The sequence below is a fragment of the Oreochromis niloticus genome, linkage group LG1 (assembly GCF_001858045.2).
Source record: "Oreochromis niloticus isolate F11D_XX linkage group LG1, O_niloticus_UMD_NMBU, whole genome shotgun sequence".
NCBI lineage: Eukaryota > Metazoa > Chordata > Actinopteri > Cichliformes > Cichlidae > Oreochromis > Oreochromis niloticus.
This window is the reverse complement of record NC_031965.2, coordinates 20,946,715-20,960,329: the sequence shown is the minus strand read 5'-3', so window position 1 is coordinate 20,960,329 and position 13,615 is coordinate 20,946,715. Positions and strand designations below refer to the sequence as shown.

At 41.7% G+C, this 13,615-nt stretch overlaps 1 protein-coding gene and 1 pseudogene across 4 annotated transcripts; one reads left to right on the top strand and one right to left on the bottom strand.

Moving 5' to 3' along the window:
* Positions 1–2,320: 2,320 nt before the first annotated feature.
* On the bottom strand, positions 2,321–8,701 carry dkk3a (dickkopf WNT signaling pathway inhibitor 3a). Of its 4 annotated transcripts, none has more exons than XM_005467020.4 (8): positions 8,124–8,697; positions 7,338–7,587; positions 7,042–7,113; positions 6,896–6,955; positions 6,025–6,117; positions 4,073–4,217; positions 3,837–3,993; positions 2,321–3,695 (listed from the first exon to the last, which is right to left on the bottom strand). In XM_005467020.4, exons 1-8 carry the CDS (start codon positions 8,135–8,137, stop codon positions 3,608–3,610), a joined length of 879 nt encoding a protein of 292 aa, XP_005467077.1. In that variant the 5' UTR covers positions 8,138–8,697; the 3' UTR covers positions 2,321–3,607. The 4 variants fall into 4 exon arrangements, with proteins under 4 accessions (XP_005467077.1, XP_005467078.1, XP_005467079.1 ...); XM_005467021.4 differs by having other exon boundaries at positions 7,914–8,694; XM_005467022.4 differs by having other exon boundaries at positions 7,921–8,694.
* Positions 8,702–9,573: 872 nt separating this feature from the next.
* Positions 9,574–11,177, top strand: LOC109202144 (poly(U)-specific endoribonuclease-C-like; annotated as a pseudogene).
* Positions 11,178–13,615: the final 2,438 nt, after the last annotated feature.

Genomic DNA, 13,615 nt, shown 5'->3' with positions numbered 1-13,615 from the left:
CTGTCCACCTGCCATGTAATGATTCCTCTTCACTCACGTCTTCCTCCGACAGTTGCTGGTGCGACCTGGCCTCGCCAACTCTCCGCTGCTGGCTGCAAAGCATTACCGCTCACTCGCAGAAGAAGCCGATCGCATTCTCCTGGCAACCAGGAGCTTTGGCATCCAGGCGATAGTTCGCCACTCACCGACAGCATCTCCTGCGCCCCACCAATTCTTTCGGGGGCCTCCGACTCATCGATGGTGGCTGGGATTGCAGCACCGCGGAAGAGCCCTGTGTTTTTACCATCAGCGTGACAGTGCCGTGCTCCCTTTGCAGTTTTAAGCCCCAGGGAGACAAGCCTGCCAACGCTCTGTAGCGGCCGCAACTGCTGGCGATAAGGAAAGGCTGTTCTTAATAGAGGAATCGTGGTATCGATATAATAGAGGAATCGACTCCGGCTCCCAGAAGAGCCTTGGGAACTGTTGTGCTGTCTTTGCATAGCTCCACAATGGTATATTATTTAATCTTAAAAAATTGGAGATTTCCCACGTACCACCAGAGAGAGCCCAAGTACCACTAGTGGTACACGTACCACAGTTTGAGAACCACTGTTTTAGAACATTCTGATGGTTACTTTATTTTTGCCTCCCAATAGTTTTGTTTTTCAAATAATCCAGCTTCTTTTATATTATGGAATATATAATGTACAGTATATAAACTGTTGCTCAGTCTTATTAAGGACTTTCAAACATGGTCTACATTCTGGTTAGTCTTTAATAATAATCCTGATATCTGATCAGGGTAGTTGCAACCTTCAAATAGTTGGAGAAAAGAGGAGAAAAAAAAGAAAGCTGCTTTCCTGCTAAACTCAGGTTTTTGCACTTGGTGAATGAATGATTATGAAATACAGTTGATTGTGGTTTATCAGTTTATTGATTACATGGCATTTTGCTATGAATCCCATAATAGGAAGAAGTACAATACTTCAATTTGTGGTGTAAATAATATTCAGTATATATAACACTCCCAGCAAAATGATTTGCAGGGCAACTTGACTGCATGAGACAGTACATTATTTGTTTTCCTAGTTTCTGTGTATTCTGCTCAGACGACCTGAACACACAGCATCACTTCAGTTTAATTTAGCATCTCACAAGTAACATTTTCACCAGTGGATTCATCAAATAAAGTGTGGGAGGGAAGAACTGTATAATATAGACCACAAAAACATCGGGTTATGTTCCATGTCATCTCTGCAGTTTAAATAATGTTGAGGGGTAAGTTGTGAGAATAATGCATCTGTGGGGGAAAGAATGATTTTCTCAACTTCAGAAACAAGTAGAAGTTTCAAGCAGCTACAGTTAGAAAAGTAAACGAGCTTCTTAGATGTTGAGCAGTCATTGGCAGCAGTTATTGAAATGTTAGCGGAAATAGAAAAACCCACATACTGAAATATGCCAGCATTATACGCAGAGCAGTTCTAAGTACATGCCTACTGTTTTATTTTTTATACAGTACATGAAGCCACGCCAATCTGCTGTGATCAGATGATGTGATCACAGATATAAGCAGCAAAGTGAGCAGCTTATTAGGTCTAGAGTTATTTTTATCTTGTTATCGAGGGGAAGAAAGAAGTTTGTCGTTTCAAGACAAGCCTGCAAACACACAGTCTTACTGTGTTTTTTTGTTTGTTGGAGCTCTGCTGCAGGGATGAAACATCATCTTCCCAAAAGTTATTCCCACGTTTAATATTTGAGCAGCTCATCATGTAACAGCCATAATAACAGCTCTTCACACAGCCCTCACACACCTGGACAGTAGTAACACCTATGTCAGAATGCTGTTTGTGGACTTCAGCTCTGCCCCAGTTCAACCCCACAAACTGGTTAATAAACTAAGCAACTTAGGAGTCAGCAGCTCACTGTGCAGCTGGATATTGGACTTCCTGAGCAACAGACCCCAGAACGTCAGAATGGGAGAGCACACCTCCTCAAACCTCATTCTGAATGTAGGTGTCCCACAGGGGTGTGTCCTCAGTCCCCTCTTATACTCACTTTTCACCCATGACTGTTCACCAATCCACACCATTAACACCATTATCAAATTTGCTGATGACACCACCATCATAGGACTGATCGACAACAACGATGATTCAGCCTACAGAGAGGAGGTTCAGCATCTGAAGCAATGGTGTGACGACAACAACCTGCATCTGAACACAGCCAAGACCAAGGAGATGGTAATCGACTTCAGAAGAACAAAGTGATCTGAGCACTCTACCCTCTACATTGATGGGGAGGAGGTAGAAAGGGTAGAAAGCTTTAAGTTCCTCGGAGTCCACATCTCGGCCGACCTTACCTGGTCCACCAACATCTCCCACCAGTTAGGGAACGCACAACAAAGGCTGTACTTCCTCAGGAAACTACGTCAGGTCCAATTACCCCAGAGACTGCTAGTAAACTTCTACTGCAATCCCTCATCAACCTGCTTTCCGGGGTGTTAGGCTGCTTTTTATTCTCTGCATCACTCACTCTACTTCTCTTCTCGCCTGCCCTCTTTGAGCCAATCAGCCTCCACTTTCTGTGGTTTAAAACTGTGCTCTCTGTCATTCTCCCTTTCAGACTCTAATTTGTGCAACCACCCCATTTCCACCTTACAGATACCTCAGTCAGCACTCCAACCAAGCTTCGTCTTCATCTTCACCACCACCAGGGTCTAGACTTTCAGGGGTCCTGGCCTAAATCCTATCACCGCCGGGATTCCATTCTGCCACGATGGGCTGTGCGAATCTAAACACCAGATACATTAACGTCTCTATCTCCAAAAATCATGTTCAGGTCTTCCAAGCAATCTCTCATTTTTGAAATGATGTTTCAAAATCTCCCACGGATTAGTTGAGATCTGGAGACTGCAAAGGCCACTGCATCTGTTTATTCAGTTCATTTTCATATTTCAGTTTCCGCATGTACCCTATGAACTGTAATTATGTAATCTCGGAAGAGAACATCTCCCATCATGGTGGACATGTTCCATCCTAGGATAAAGGAGATTACACCGAACAAATTCATATTGATTTTGAGCAACCTGTCAATCCAAGGGGACCTGAGCCATGCCAGCAAAACGGGGGCAGTCACATCATCACCCCACTGTGATGACTGCAACAACAAAGAAATGAAGCTGCATCAAAGGACTTGACAAGTAGTTTTTTACAAAGTGGCTGCCTTCAAGTGCCTCTTGCCCAGAATTCCCTTAAAAAGATTTAAGAATCATCAAACAACGTGCCGACGACACAACTAGCTCCTGTGTTTGTGGCTTGCTTTTTGCTTTGGACACTCGCTGTGGCGTTTTCTTTTACAGAGGTGATTGGTTAAAGTCACCCGGAGGTTCATCCAATCACCAGCTGAGTCAAGTCTGGATAAGCCGCCAGTTTTTTTTCCTTTCATGTGCCACCTGTCTGTATTTCTAAAATTCTAGTCTACATATACTGCCATCCATTTCCCATGCCCTAAATCTTTACTGCTTTGACTGAAGCCGGCAAATAGAAAGTGCTCTTTGCAAAGAAAAAAGAAAAAAGCTCAGAAGTCTGTCTAGCTGTTTACAAGGCAATGTTAATAAATCGAGCCGAGCCTAAAGTATGTAGTCTATCTCTGAGTACAGAGTGTCTGTCAGGTCCTCTTCACTCGAGTCCTCTCCTTTCAGGCACATTGACCCCCGTCTGTGAAGGAAAACATACACAAATACATAAAACTTTAATATTTTTTTGGTACCGGTATATTAAATTAGAATATTTGATTCATTTGACACAAATGGTGCAATATTTTAATCTGTTTTATGTGATTATATGTGCTGCCCTCACCCCAGGTGTTGACAGTGGAGATCTCCTGCACAGGGGCAATATTTCCTGGGTCCCTCATCTTGCGTGCCCCAGGACAACAACTCAGTCAGGTGGTTGGAGGCACCAAAGCAGTGCTCACGCTCAATAGGCTTGGCCGAACAGACGGGGAAGAGGAGGGCTAATCACACAAAACAAAAACAAAGTTCTCTGGGGGGCGGTGTAGGTAGTGACTGATAAACACATGCTGTACTACATACCTTTATGGAAAGCACAGCAGAGGTCTGGGCTGCAGTCAGTCTGGTATTGACAAGTGCTTCCTGCCTCTCCCTTCGTTGCATTTTGGCTGCACTGGCCCCACACACAGAGCTGTTCACCACAGCACTCTGCATCCTTAGTGCAGGACTGAAAAAGTAGCATTTGAGCAAACGGCCAACAATTCAGCAGGCAACCCTCCTCTTAACACAGATGCTTTAAAAGATCATGCACCTCTACTGTAACAACACTGAGACTCCCGGGAGCATTACATTATACATGCTTCCTTTAGGCAGTATCATCAGAAGTCATAGCATACATTTTCATTGCTGTGCAGATGACACCCAACTCTATCTTTGAAGCCAAATAACATACATCAATTAGTTAAACTGCAGGAATGTCTTAAAGATATAAAGACCTGGATGACCCCTAACTTTCTGCTTCTTAATTCAGATAAAAGTGAGGTTGAGGTTGCGATTTCTAACTAGATTCCTACTCTGGATGGCATTACCTTGGCCTCCAGTAACACTGTGAGGAATCTTGGAGTTGTTTTTGACCAGCATATGTACTTCAATGCACATATTAAACAAATATGTAGGACTGCTTTTTTCCATTTGCACAATATCTCTAAAATTAGAAATATCCTGTCTCAGAGTGACGCTGAAAATGTATTTATTACTTCTAGGCTGGACTACTGTAATTTGTTTTTATCAGGATGTCCTAAAAACTCCCTGAAAAGCCTTCAGTTAATCCAAAATGCTGCAGCAAGAGTTCTGACAGAGACTAGAAAGAGAGAGCATATTTCTCCTATAGTGGCTTCCCTTCATTGGCTCCCTGTTAAATCTAGAATTGAATTCAAAATCCTGCTCCTTACATACAAGGTCTTAAATAATCAGGCCTCATCTTATCTTAATGACCTTATAGTACCATATCACACTATTAGAGCACTTCGCTCTCGCATTGCAGGCCTACTTGTGGTTCCTAGAGTATTTAAAAGTTGAATGGGAGGGAGAGCCTTCAGCTTTCAGGCACCTCTTCTGTGAAACCAGCAGTTTGGATTCAGAAGAAAGACACAATCTCTGCTCTTAAGATTAGGCTTAAAACTTTCCTTTTTGATAAAGCATATAGTAAGGGCTGGATCAGGTGATCCTCCTTTAGTTTAGGATTATGACAAATAGGTCATATGATTGTTGGGGTTTTCTCTGTTTTATTATTGTAGGGTTTACCTTACAATATAAACCGTCTCAAGGCAACTGTTGTTTTGGTTTGGCGCTGTATATATAAATTTGAATTGAACTGAATTGAATTGAGCACTAATGGCGTTAATTATTGTCCAGTCCTGCTGACTTAAAAAATATATATATATAAAAATCAGCAGGTCAGCTGATCTGTGATTGCAGTGGAAAGAGATCCTACTATCACATCTTTAAGACATTGCAAAGTCACATGGTTTTCCACTTCAGCGACTTTGACAAGACACGGATCCTGTCCTCTGTGCATTTATCCTCCCTCTAGCCTTGTTTGGCAGGCTGCCACCATCTTCCACTGCTTTTTCCATACATCAACATCAACACTAATATATTCAATTGAGACTCAGCTGAACAAGCAACACAGGTAGCAGCAGAGTCCTGAATAAAACCAATGAGATAAGAGGACTTTGATTAGAACCGCTTTTGTTCTTGATGTTCTCTGAGAGAGCGGATGGAAGCGAAGAGCTCATATTTAACCTGCCCCCCTTTCATGAGATGCTCACAGGACAGTGCTTGGAAACAGCACACTCCAATTACACTTGTGGACGCACTGCAATGCAGTCAGTGTGAAACCCCAGCTGGCTGGATGTAAGAGTGCATCGTGTTGTGTGTGTTGGAAAGCGTCAGACAGGAGAAATAGTGCGTTTTAGAAAAGAATTATGAAAACAGTGAAGACGTCCACAGAAAAGTCCCTTAGGTTGACTCACCATATCGAGCGCTTTACATGGCAGACACTTGGCATTATGTGGGTCGTGAAGGCAGTACCTTCCCTTCCCACAGTCATCGTCACTGATGCATCCCTAAATACGAGAGAGAGAGGTGAGACTACATCAGGCCACCTCGTTTTTCTAATTACATTTAAATATTAAACATGGGTCTCACAGCTCTAGTCAGAGAAACCCTCAACTGAATACACATTCACAACAGTGCAGTTGAAGGTGTTGAAGCACAAAACATGCGGCATATTTATGAAGAATGCGGCACCTTCTCTGGTTTTATTTATTATTTAGACTGATGTCTGTCCTAGTTTCTGTTCTGTGTCTAACAAATCACCCAACAGATTTTGCCAAAATAAATGGTGAGACAGCATGTAAATGTAGCAAGATGATAACCACATAAACGGAGATTTTTTTACTCATACAGGGAAAACTAGGTTGATATTTGGGACTGTTGTTTTTATTAGTTGCACTGTGACACCCCGAGCTACGAAACTTGAGTTATCAGAAAGCTTCCCAACTGGACTTTAATCACCATATGTCCAAAACTGCTTGGTTACATAACCTCACTTTGTGTTTGCAGCCTTAGTCCTAAAGCACATAATCATCACTTATTTAACAATGAGAAGCGTAGTCAACCATCTGAGAACTGCCATCTTTACCACTTATTTGTTCAAAGGACAAGGGCCGAATGGAGGCAAAAATACGCTTTTGATTCCTTTGCCGACATAGTGCCAAGTCAGTGGCTGTGATGGTGCACCAAGACATTATGCAACCTCTTCAGTGATGATAACTGAGCAGCTGAAGGTCATACAAAAACTAGATTTCTTTTTGAACGTGCAGGTAAACAGGACGGGCTTACGTGATCGACTCTGTTCTCCAGGTCGTTAGAACTGTCGACTGTGGTAATGTTGTTTGTCTCCTGGGTGAAGATGGAACATATATTAAGTTTCAATCACAAGGGGAAACAAACAGTGCCTCACTTTACTTTACTGTTTCTTAGCCCACCTGGTCTTTATCAGTCACTTTATCAGAAGCAGTTTCATTGTGAAGACTCGACTGAGAGTTCTCCTCATTTGTCTGAAAGGATTTTGGAGATGATCAAAGCCAGATTTCAGGAAAATAGATGCATAACTCTGATGTTACTTTATTGCTGCATCTGATCTTCTTTTCTGCCCAGAGATTGAAGTGTTTTAAAAAATACTTTCATAATACAACACACTGAGATCCTACATACTACAGGCAGTCAGATAATGCTATATGTCATGTAAAATGCTGAGTGAGAGGTGCAACTGGCTGCTTACTTGGTGAAACGAGTCCTCTGGCTTTTGCTGGGGATCCTCTGGCAGCTGCTCCACTTCCACAAATACGCTGTCCGGCTCCGCTTGTCCCTGTGCAGAGTCATCCTCCAGGATGTGACTAATGCCCGGGTTCACTATCTCAGGGAGGATGCCATTGCAGACTGCTGTGACAGCCAAAACGAGCAGGACGGCTGGCACCATGCTGCTGCTGAGGATGCTGCTGCTGCACTCCGAGGAGGGTGTGGCGGTGATGCTGAGAAACACAAACAGCGTCACCACAGCTGATATTTCCGTCGCTGCAGGGTTTTTCCATCAAACCTTCACATTCATGACAGCCCCTTAACAGGTGAAATAACAATAGAAATAATACATAAAATGAAAAATAAGCCGACTTGATAGTGTGCGCATTATTTTAATTGTGTGTTAACAACTTAACAGCGCACTTCAAACATAGTTCCGGCCAGGTTTAACCACTAAGTCATTATGCGAGATACACAGTAAGTAAGAGTAGCCCAGGTAAACAGAGAGGAGGCTTTTCTTCACTGCCGTTAAAAACAAAAATAAAATGGAAAAACACACATCAAACCTGACTTTTCTTTCTTTCTTCCTTTTTTTTTTTTTTTTTTAAACGCAGGTGTGCTTGCAGTTTTACACAGAAGCTGGTGATGTAAGCGGAAGTATAGCTCAGCTGCTAAGACAGTTACAAAAAACTGTAAACTTTCATCATTGAGCCCTGTTCTCAAAAACGGACATTTACTCTGTTTGTGAAGCTCAGAAAGTTATAAATACATGTTTAGCGCCATCTTCTGTCGGTACGGAACATGACATCATGTGGTTGGGTGGTTAACGGCTAACGAACTAGCATTAGTTTATGTTAGCTAACTAGTGACAGTATCGAGAACTCAGAGGAAAATGAGGACACTAAAACTAAAAATCCGTTTTGTGCTGCCCCTGGCTGCAACAATGAGTTTTACATTAAGAAACTCCACCATGCCAACAGGAGCCGCAAGTTCAGCATACAGACAACAAATTGTAACTAAATGTTTGGTTTTTTTTTAAAACATTTTAATGTATGTAATGATTATTTATTAGATTTTTATTTTTATTTTACATTGATTCCACCAAATGCAAATGGCAGTAAATTTAAATTATATAATCTATAAAATTATGTAAAAGTATTTTTTTATTGCTTAAAAGTCCATCCATCCATTTTCTTCTGCTTATCCAGGGCCAGGTTGCAGGGCAGCAGTCTACGCAGACAAGTCCAGACCTCCCTTTCCCCAGCCACCTCCTCCAGCCTTTCCGGGTGAACACTAAGGTGTTCCCAGGCCAGCCGAGAGATATAATCTCTCCAGGGTGTCCTGGGTCTGCCCTGTGGTCATTCCTGGAACACCTCACCCAGGAGGCATCCTAGTCAGATACCCGAACCAACACCACTGGCTCCTTTCGATGTGGAGAGGCAGCGGCTCTACTCACGTCACTACCCAGAGCTCGTGACCATAGGTGAGGTTAGGGATGTAGACTGACTAGTAAATTGAGAGCTTCTCTTTGACGCTCAGCTCACTCTTCACCACGACTGATCGGTACAGTGTCCGCATCATTCAGGGGCAGCACCAATCCATCTGTCAATCTCCCGTGTGTAAAAATAAATAAATAAAATAAAATAATCCCAGGACTGTCCTGCAGTTGCACACTTTTGACAAAATTCACCTACTCACCTCATTGTATTGCCATCGACTTTAACATTTAACATGCTGACTGATGCTTGCAGTGTCTGAGATGCAGCTTTTAGGTTTTAGCTGTTTCTCTGAGCATTAAACTCTGACCACTGTGAAGAAACCTACACACTGCTCACCTCTCCTCTCCCAGGAATACCTTGGTGTGAGCTTCATGTCCAGCTCTCTGTGTCGCACCTTTGCACCTCTACAGCAGACAATTGCCCAAACACTCATTAGTTAAATCTGTTTTTATAGATAAACTTTTAACTAGTTGTTCATATCACCATGTTAGTCTGTCTGCCCTGGTTAAGTGGTAAATGGACTGGTTCTTATACAGCAGTTGTCTACTTCACTGGTGCATTAAAATAACTGTATACACTGTATTATTTTTTTCTACATCCAAGTGCTTTTCTGTCTAACATTCACACACATTTCCAATCCAATGAATGAATCGGGGTTTGTAACTTTGAGTTTTGTATCTTGTGTTAGTAACATGTTAATGGAAAATCTGTCACAGCGTGATGAGGAGAGTCGAGGTTTGACTCCTGCAGGAAGCTGATGACTGGATGAATCCCAGGCATGCAGGCTGTTTGAACACTGATGCTCATCACAGGAAACAATGTGAGAAAGATCCTAGAGGCACAGTTTCCCCAGATGTTCTCTGTTGTTGTCTGGATTCTGAAATGGGAGAAATAATAATAATGAGCAGAAACAATGAGACCACACTCAACTGTTCTTAAACGCATGAAACTTGCACCACTGGATGAACCAGATGACTGCAGGTAACATTTGTACAAAAAGTCTGATGACTCCATCTTTAGGGCTTAGTTAGATTAAATATTTAACAAGTTAATTTAACAATTAAAGACATATTCATCCCAAAGACACTCTTATAATGTAGATTAAATATAGTGTTGACATAACATACATGTATGATTTGTTCTTTTAAAGAGTAAATGTTGTAATTACATGAGCAAAATTGCAGTATTCCAAGACAGCATCAGGGTTTTAACATCTTTTATACTCATGTTTTTATAATTATTTTAAGTGTAAAAGCTCAAAGATAATGACATAAATTCATCTGTTCATGTTATTATCACAATAATAACATTATTATTATGACACTTTTTCTATACTGTATTAAAGTTACCAGAGTCAAGTTTGGACTCACAAATATAATCAATGATGTTTCTCCACAGCGGGCTCATCAGTACCTGGTGAGAAAAGGTCAGTCCAGCTCTGACTTGAGGCTTTTCAGCTCAACTTGATCTGGTTCCACCTCTACCACTGGCAGAGAAACACAGAGTGAGATCTCCTCCTGCCAACCATCCCGCTTCAACTGTGTCCAGTTGTTAAATTCATCCATGTGATTCTGCAACACTGTAAAATAATATTCATTTCTTTGGTAAGAAGTATGTGTGTTTCTGTTCTTAAATTGATCATCATCAGCCTGGACTCCAGTGGATTTGAACATTTATTTGTTGGCGAGACAAAATCAGGAACAGAAATCATTGGTTTTCACAACTGGGTCCAGTTCTACCTGCAAGAGAAAAACCAACACTTGGACTACAAAGGATATAAGTCCAGGGAGCATGATTTGGTAAGAATAACAGTTCATCAGACAGAAGAGATTCATTTCCTTCTTTGGTAACATAACCATGAACCATGTTCATGCTTCTGTCACAGCCTGATCAAGATGACCACGTTCTCAACCTCCAGTTCAGCTGGAACGGTGTGGTGATGCCCGTTGGCAGCGCCTTCATCGGCACCAGCCCCGAGTTTGAGATGGCCGTCTTCACCATCGTCTTCCTCATGAACACAGAGAGAAGCACCACAGTTGTGGTCAACACTGACCAGTGTCAGATGGAGCTGGTGGTCATCAGACACGGGCGCTCACTCGGGACGGCGTACTGCTGCTCAGCAGCAACGGCAGACATGTCAGGCAGCACGCTGATGTGGATCCATCATTTTATTCACTTCTGATAAAAACTAATCTTTGTTCAGCAATACGTGGCCTCATTAATAAGGAACCGACCTGCTTAATGTACTGCAAAGGACATTTAGATGTATTTCAAGATCACTGTGACCTCAGTAGCTTTAAATAAAATGTTATTTTGGAGTTCAATATTTTTATTTTGTGCAGTTTTCTTTAGAAAACAAGTCTTTCTAGTCACTGCATTTATTTTTTTTCCAACAGTGTCTTTATTTATTTTGAACATAGCAGTGTACACATCTATGAAGCGTAACAACACAAGTAGCTAAACTTACAGAAACTACAAGCTACACATACTGCCTTTATACACATAACACCATGTAGGAGAGGATGAGAAAAAAAAAACAGCAATGACAAAACAACAAAAAACAACACACAAAAGCAAAACAAACAAACAAGGAAAAAAAAATAAAAAAGGAAAAGGGGGGAATAACTGTGTGCATCTCCCATAAATTACGCACCCTCACAGGTATATGTTAAATGTAAATTAGAAAGTAGTTGTTTAATGTCAAGCAATAAACATATTCCCAAATGGACTGCAGAGGGCCACCTATGAATCCTCCCCAAAAATTTCCACCAAGTGGGGCAACTCTTTATTAGCAAGGAAGTTTTTGAAGGGGCCCCAGATGCTATCAAAGCATCGCCGCTTACCCCTGATTGCGTAGGTGATCTTTTCCAAGGGCAGGGTAGATGTTAACTCTGAAATCCATTTACTTCTTCTCGGTCTATCTACCTCTTTCCAAGTAATGGCAATCACTCTCTTAGCCATCAGCAGCCCTTAATTAAGCGATGTTTCCTGGTTATATTACAGTTAGCTGGATAGATGCCCAGCAAAAAAAGTTTTGGTTCTAAATGCAGTTTTATTTCTAATATTTCTTCAGTACATTGTTTCACTTCTTCCCAGAATTTCCTAATTTCAGGACACTGCCACAAACAATGGAGAAGTGTGCCCTTTTCCTCGTCGCATTTTATACAAACATCCGGGATGGTACTGTAGAAAGCATTAAGTTTGACTGGAGTCATATATGTACGCATTAACCAGTTGTACTGCAAGAGATTTAAACGAGCGTTCACTGTTTGTGATTGTGCCCTGGCGCAAGCCCTCTCCCACTCTTCAAGGGAGATATTCTCCTGTAAGTCTTCTCTCCAGGATTCAAGCTTCTTTACGGACGTTTCTGTAGAGGCAGCCACCAGTTCATTATAGATTTTGGAAATCAAGCCTCTTCCCTGGCAATCTTTCACCATCATTTCTTCAAGTGTTGATAGGCCAGGAATGGACAAGGACTGGTTTTGCTGTGTTCTAATAAAATCTCTCAGCTGTAAATATCTAAAGAACTGGCTGCGGGCTATGTCATGCTTTACAACCATTTCATCAAAGGACAGTAAATGTTTATTATGCGGATTGTAAAGATCTCCTATTTTTTGTAACCCCCTTTCAGCCCATATTTTAAATCCCCCTTCACCCCGTCCTGGGGGGAAATTATCATGTCCCCATATCGGGCTGAATACTGAGAGTGAATTAACTACATTGAGGTGAGTCTTAACTTGATGCCACACCGCAATCATATTTTTGACCATAGGATTCTTGGTGTTTCTTTTGAGTTTCTTAAGATTAGCCAAATATAGGGAAATGGGAAATGGCAAATTCAGCGCATACCCTTCCATCTCTCTCCACAGTGGCACATTCTCTTCTGAATAGTAAAACATTAGTGTTCTCAGCTGCGCCGCCCAGTAGTACCACAGTGGGTTTGGGCATTTAAGCCCTCCTCTATCGTAAGGCAGATACAGTAGAGATAGGCGCAACCTGGGGCGTCTATTCTTCCATAAAAACTTGATGAAGAGTGTCCTCAGTTGAGAAAATAAATTGCTTGGTGGTGGCAGAGGCAAGTTTTGAAATAAGTACAGCAGTTTAGGGAGTATATTCATTTTGAGAGTATTTATTTTCCCCATTAATGACATTGATAGAACAGTCCATCTATCCAGAGAGATGTTTGGACATGGATGTTTTAGACATATTGATCTTGTAACCAGAAATTTTACCAAACTCCTTAATCAGTTCTAGCAGAGCCGGGATGGATTTGTTAAGATTTTTAAGAAAAATAATTAAATCATCTGCATACAAGGCTAAGCGATGTTCTGTCTGTCCTATTGTTATACCAGAAATACTATCGTGGGATCTCACTGCAATAGCCAAAGGCTCGATTGCTATAATGAACAACAGTGGGGACAAAGGGTCCCCTTGCCTACACCCTCGATTTATTTTTATGGTTTTTGAGATATTATTGTTAGTCAGGATCTGTGCATATGATTCCTTATAAAGTAATCTTACCCAATTACAAAAATTCTCTCCCAGACCAAAGCGCGCCAGAGTCTCAAACAAACAGGGCCATTCCACTCTGTTGAATGCTTTTTCATCATCAAGTGACAGTAAAGCAGTGTCCCGAGCCCCCTTTTGGTCATAAAGAATGTTCAGAATCCTTCGGACATGGTGGAATCCTTGTCTGCCCCGAATGAATCCATTCTGATCCCTCCCAATTATTTCAGGTAGTATATCTTCGATTCTCTTGGCT

Coding starts and splice junctions, on each gene's coding strand:
- dkk3a (XM_005467020.4), bottom strand. Junction 7,114..7,337: donor CAGAGGACTCGTTTCACCAA/GTAAGCAGCCAG, acceptor AAATCCTTTCAG/ACAAATGAGGAGAACTCTCA. Junction 6,118..6,895: donor TGGAGAACAGAGTCGATCAC/GTAAGCCCGTCC, acceptor TCTCGTATTTAG/GGATGCATCAGTGACGATGA.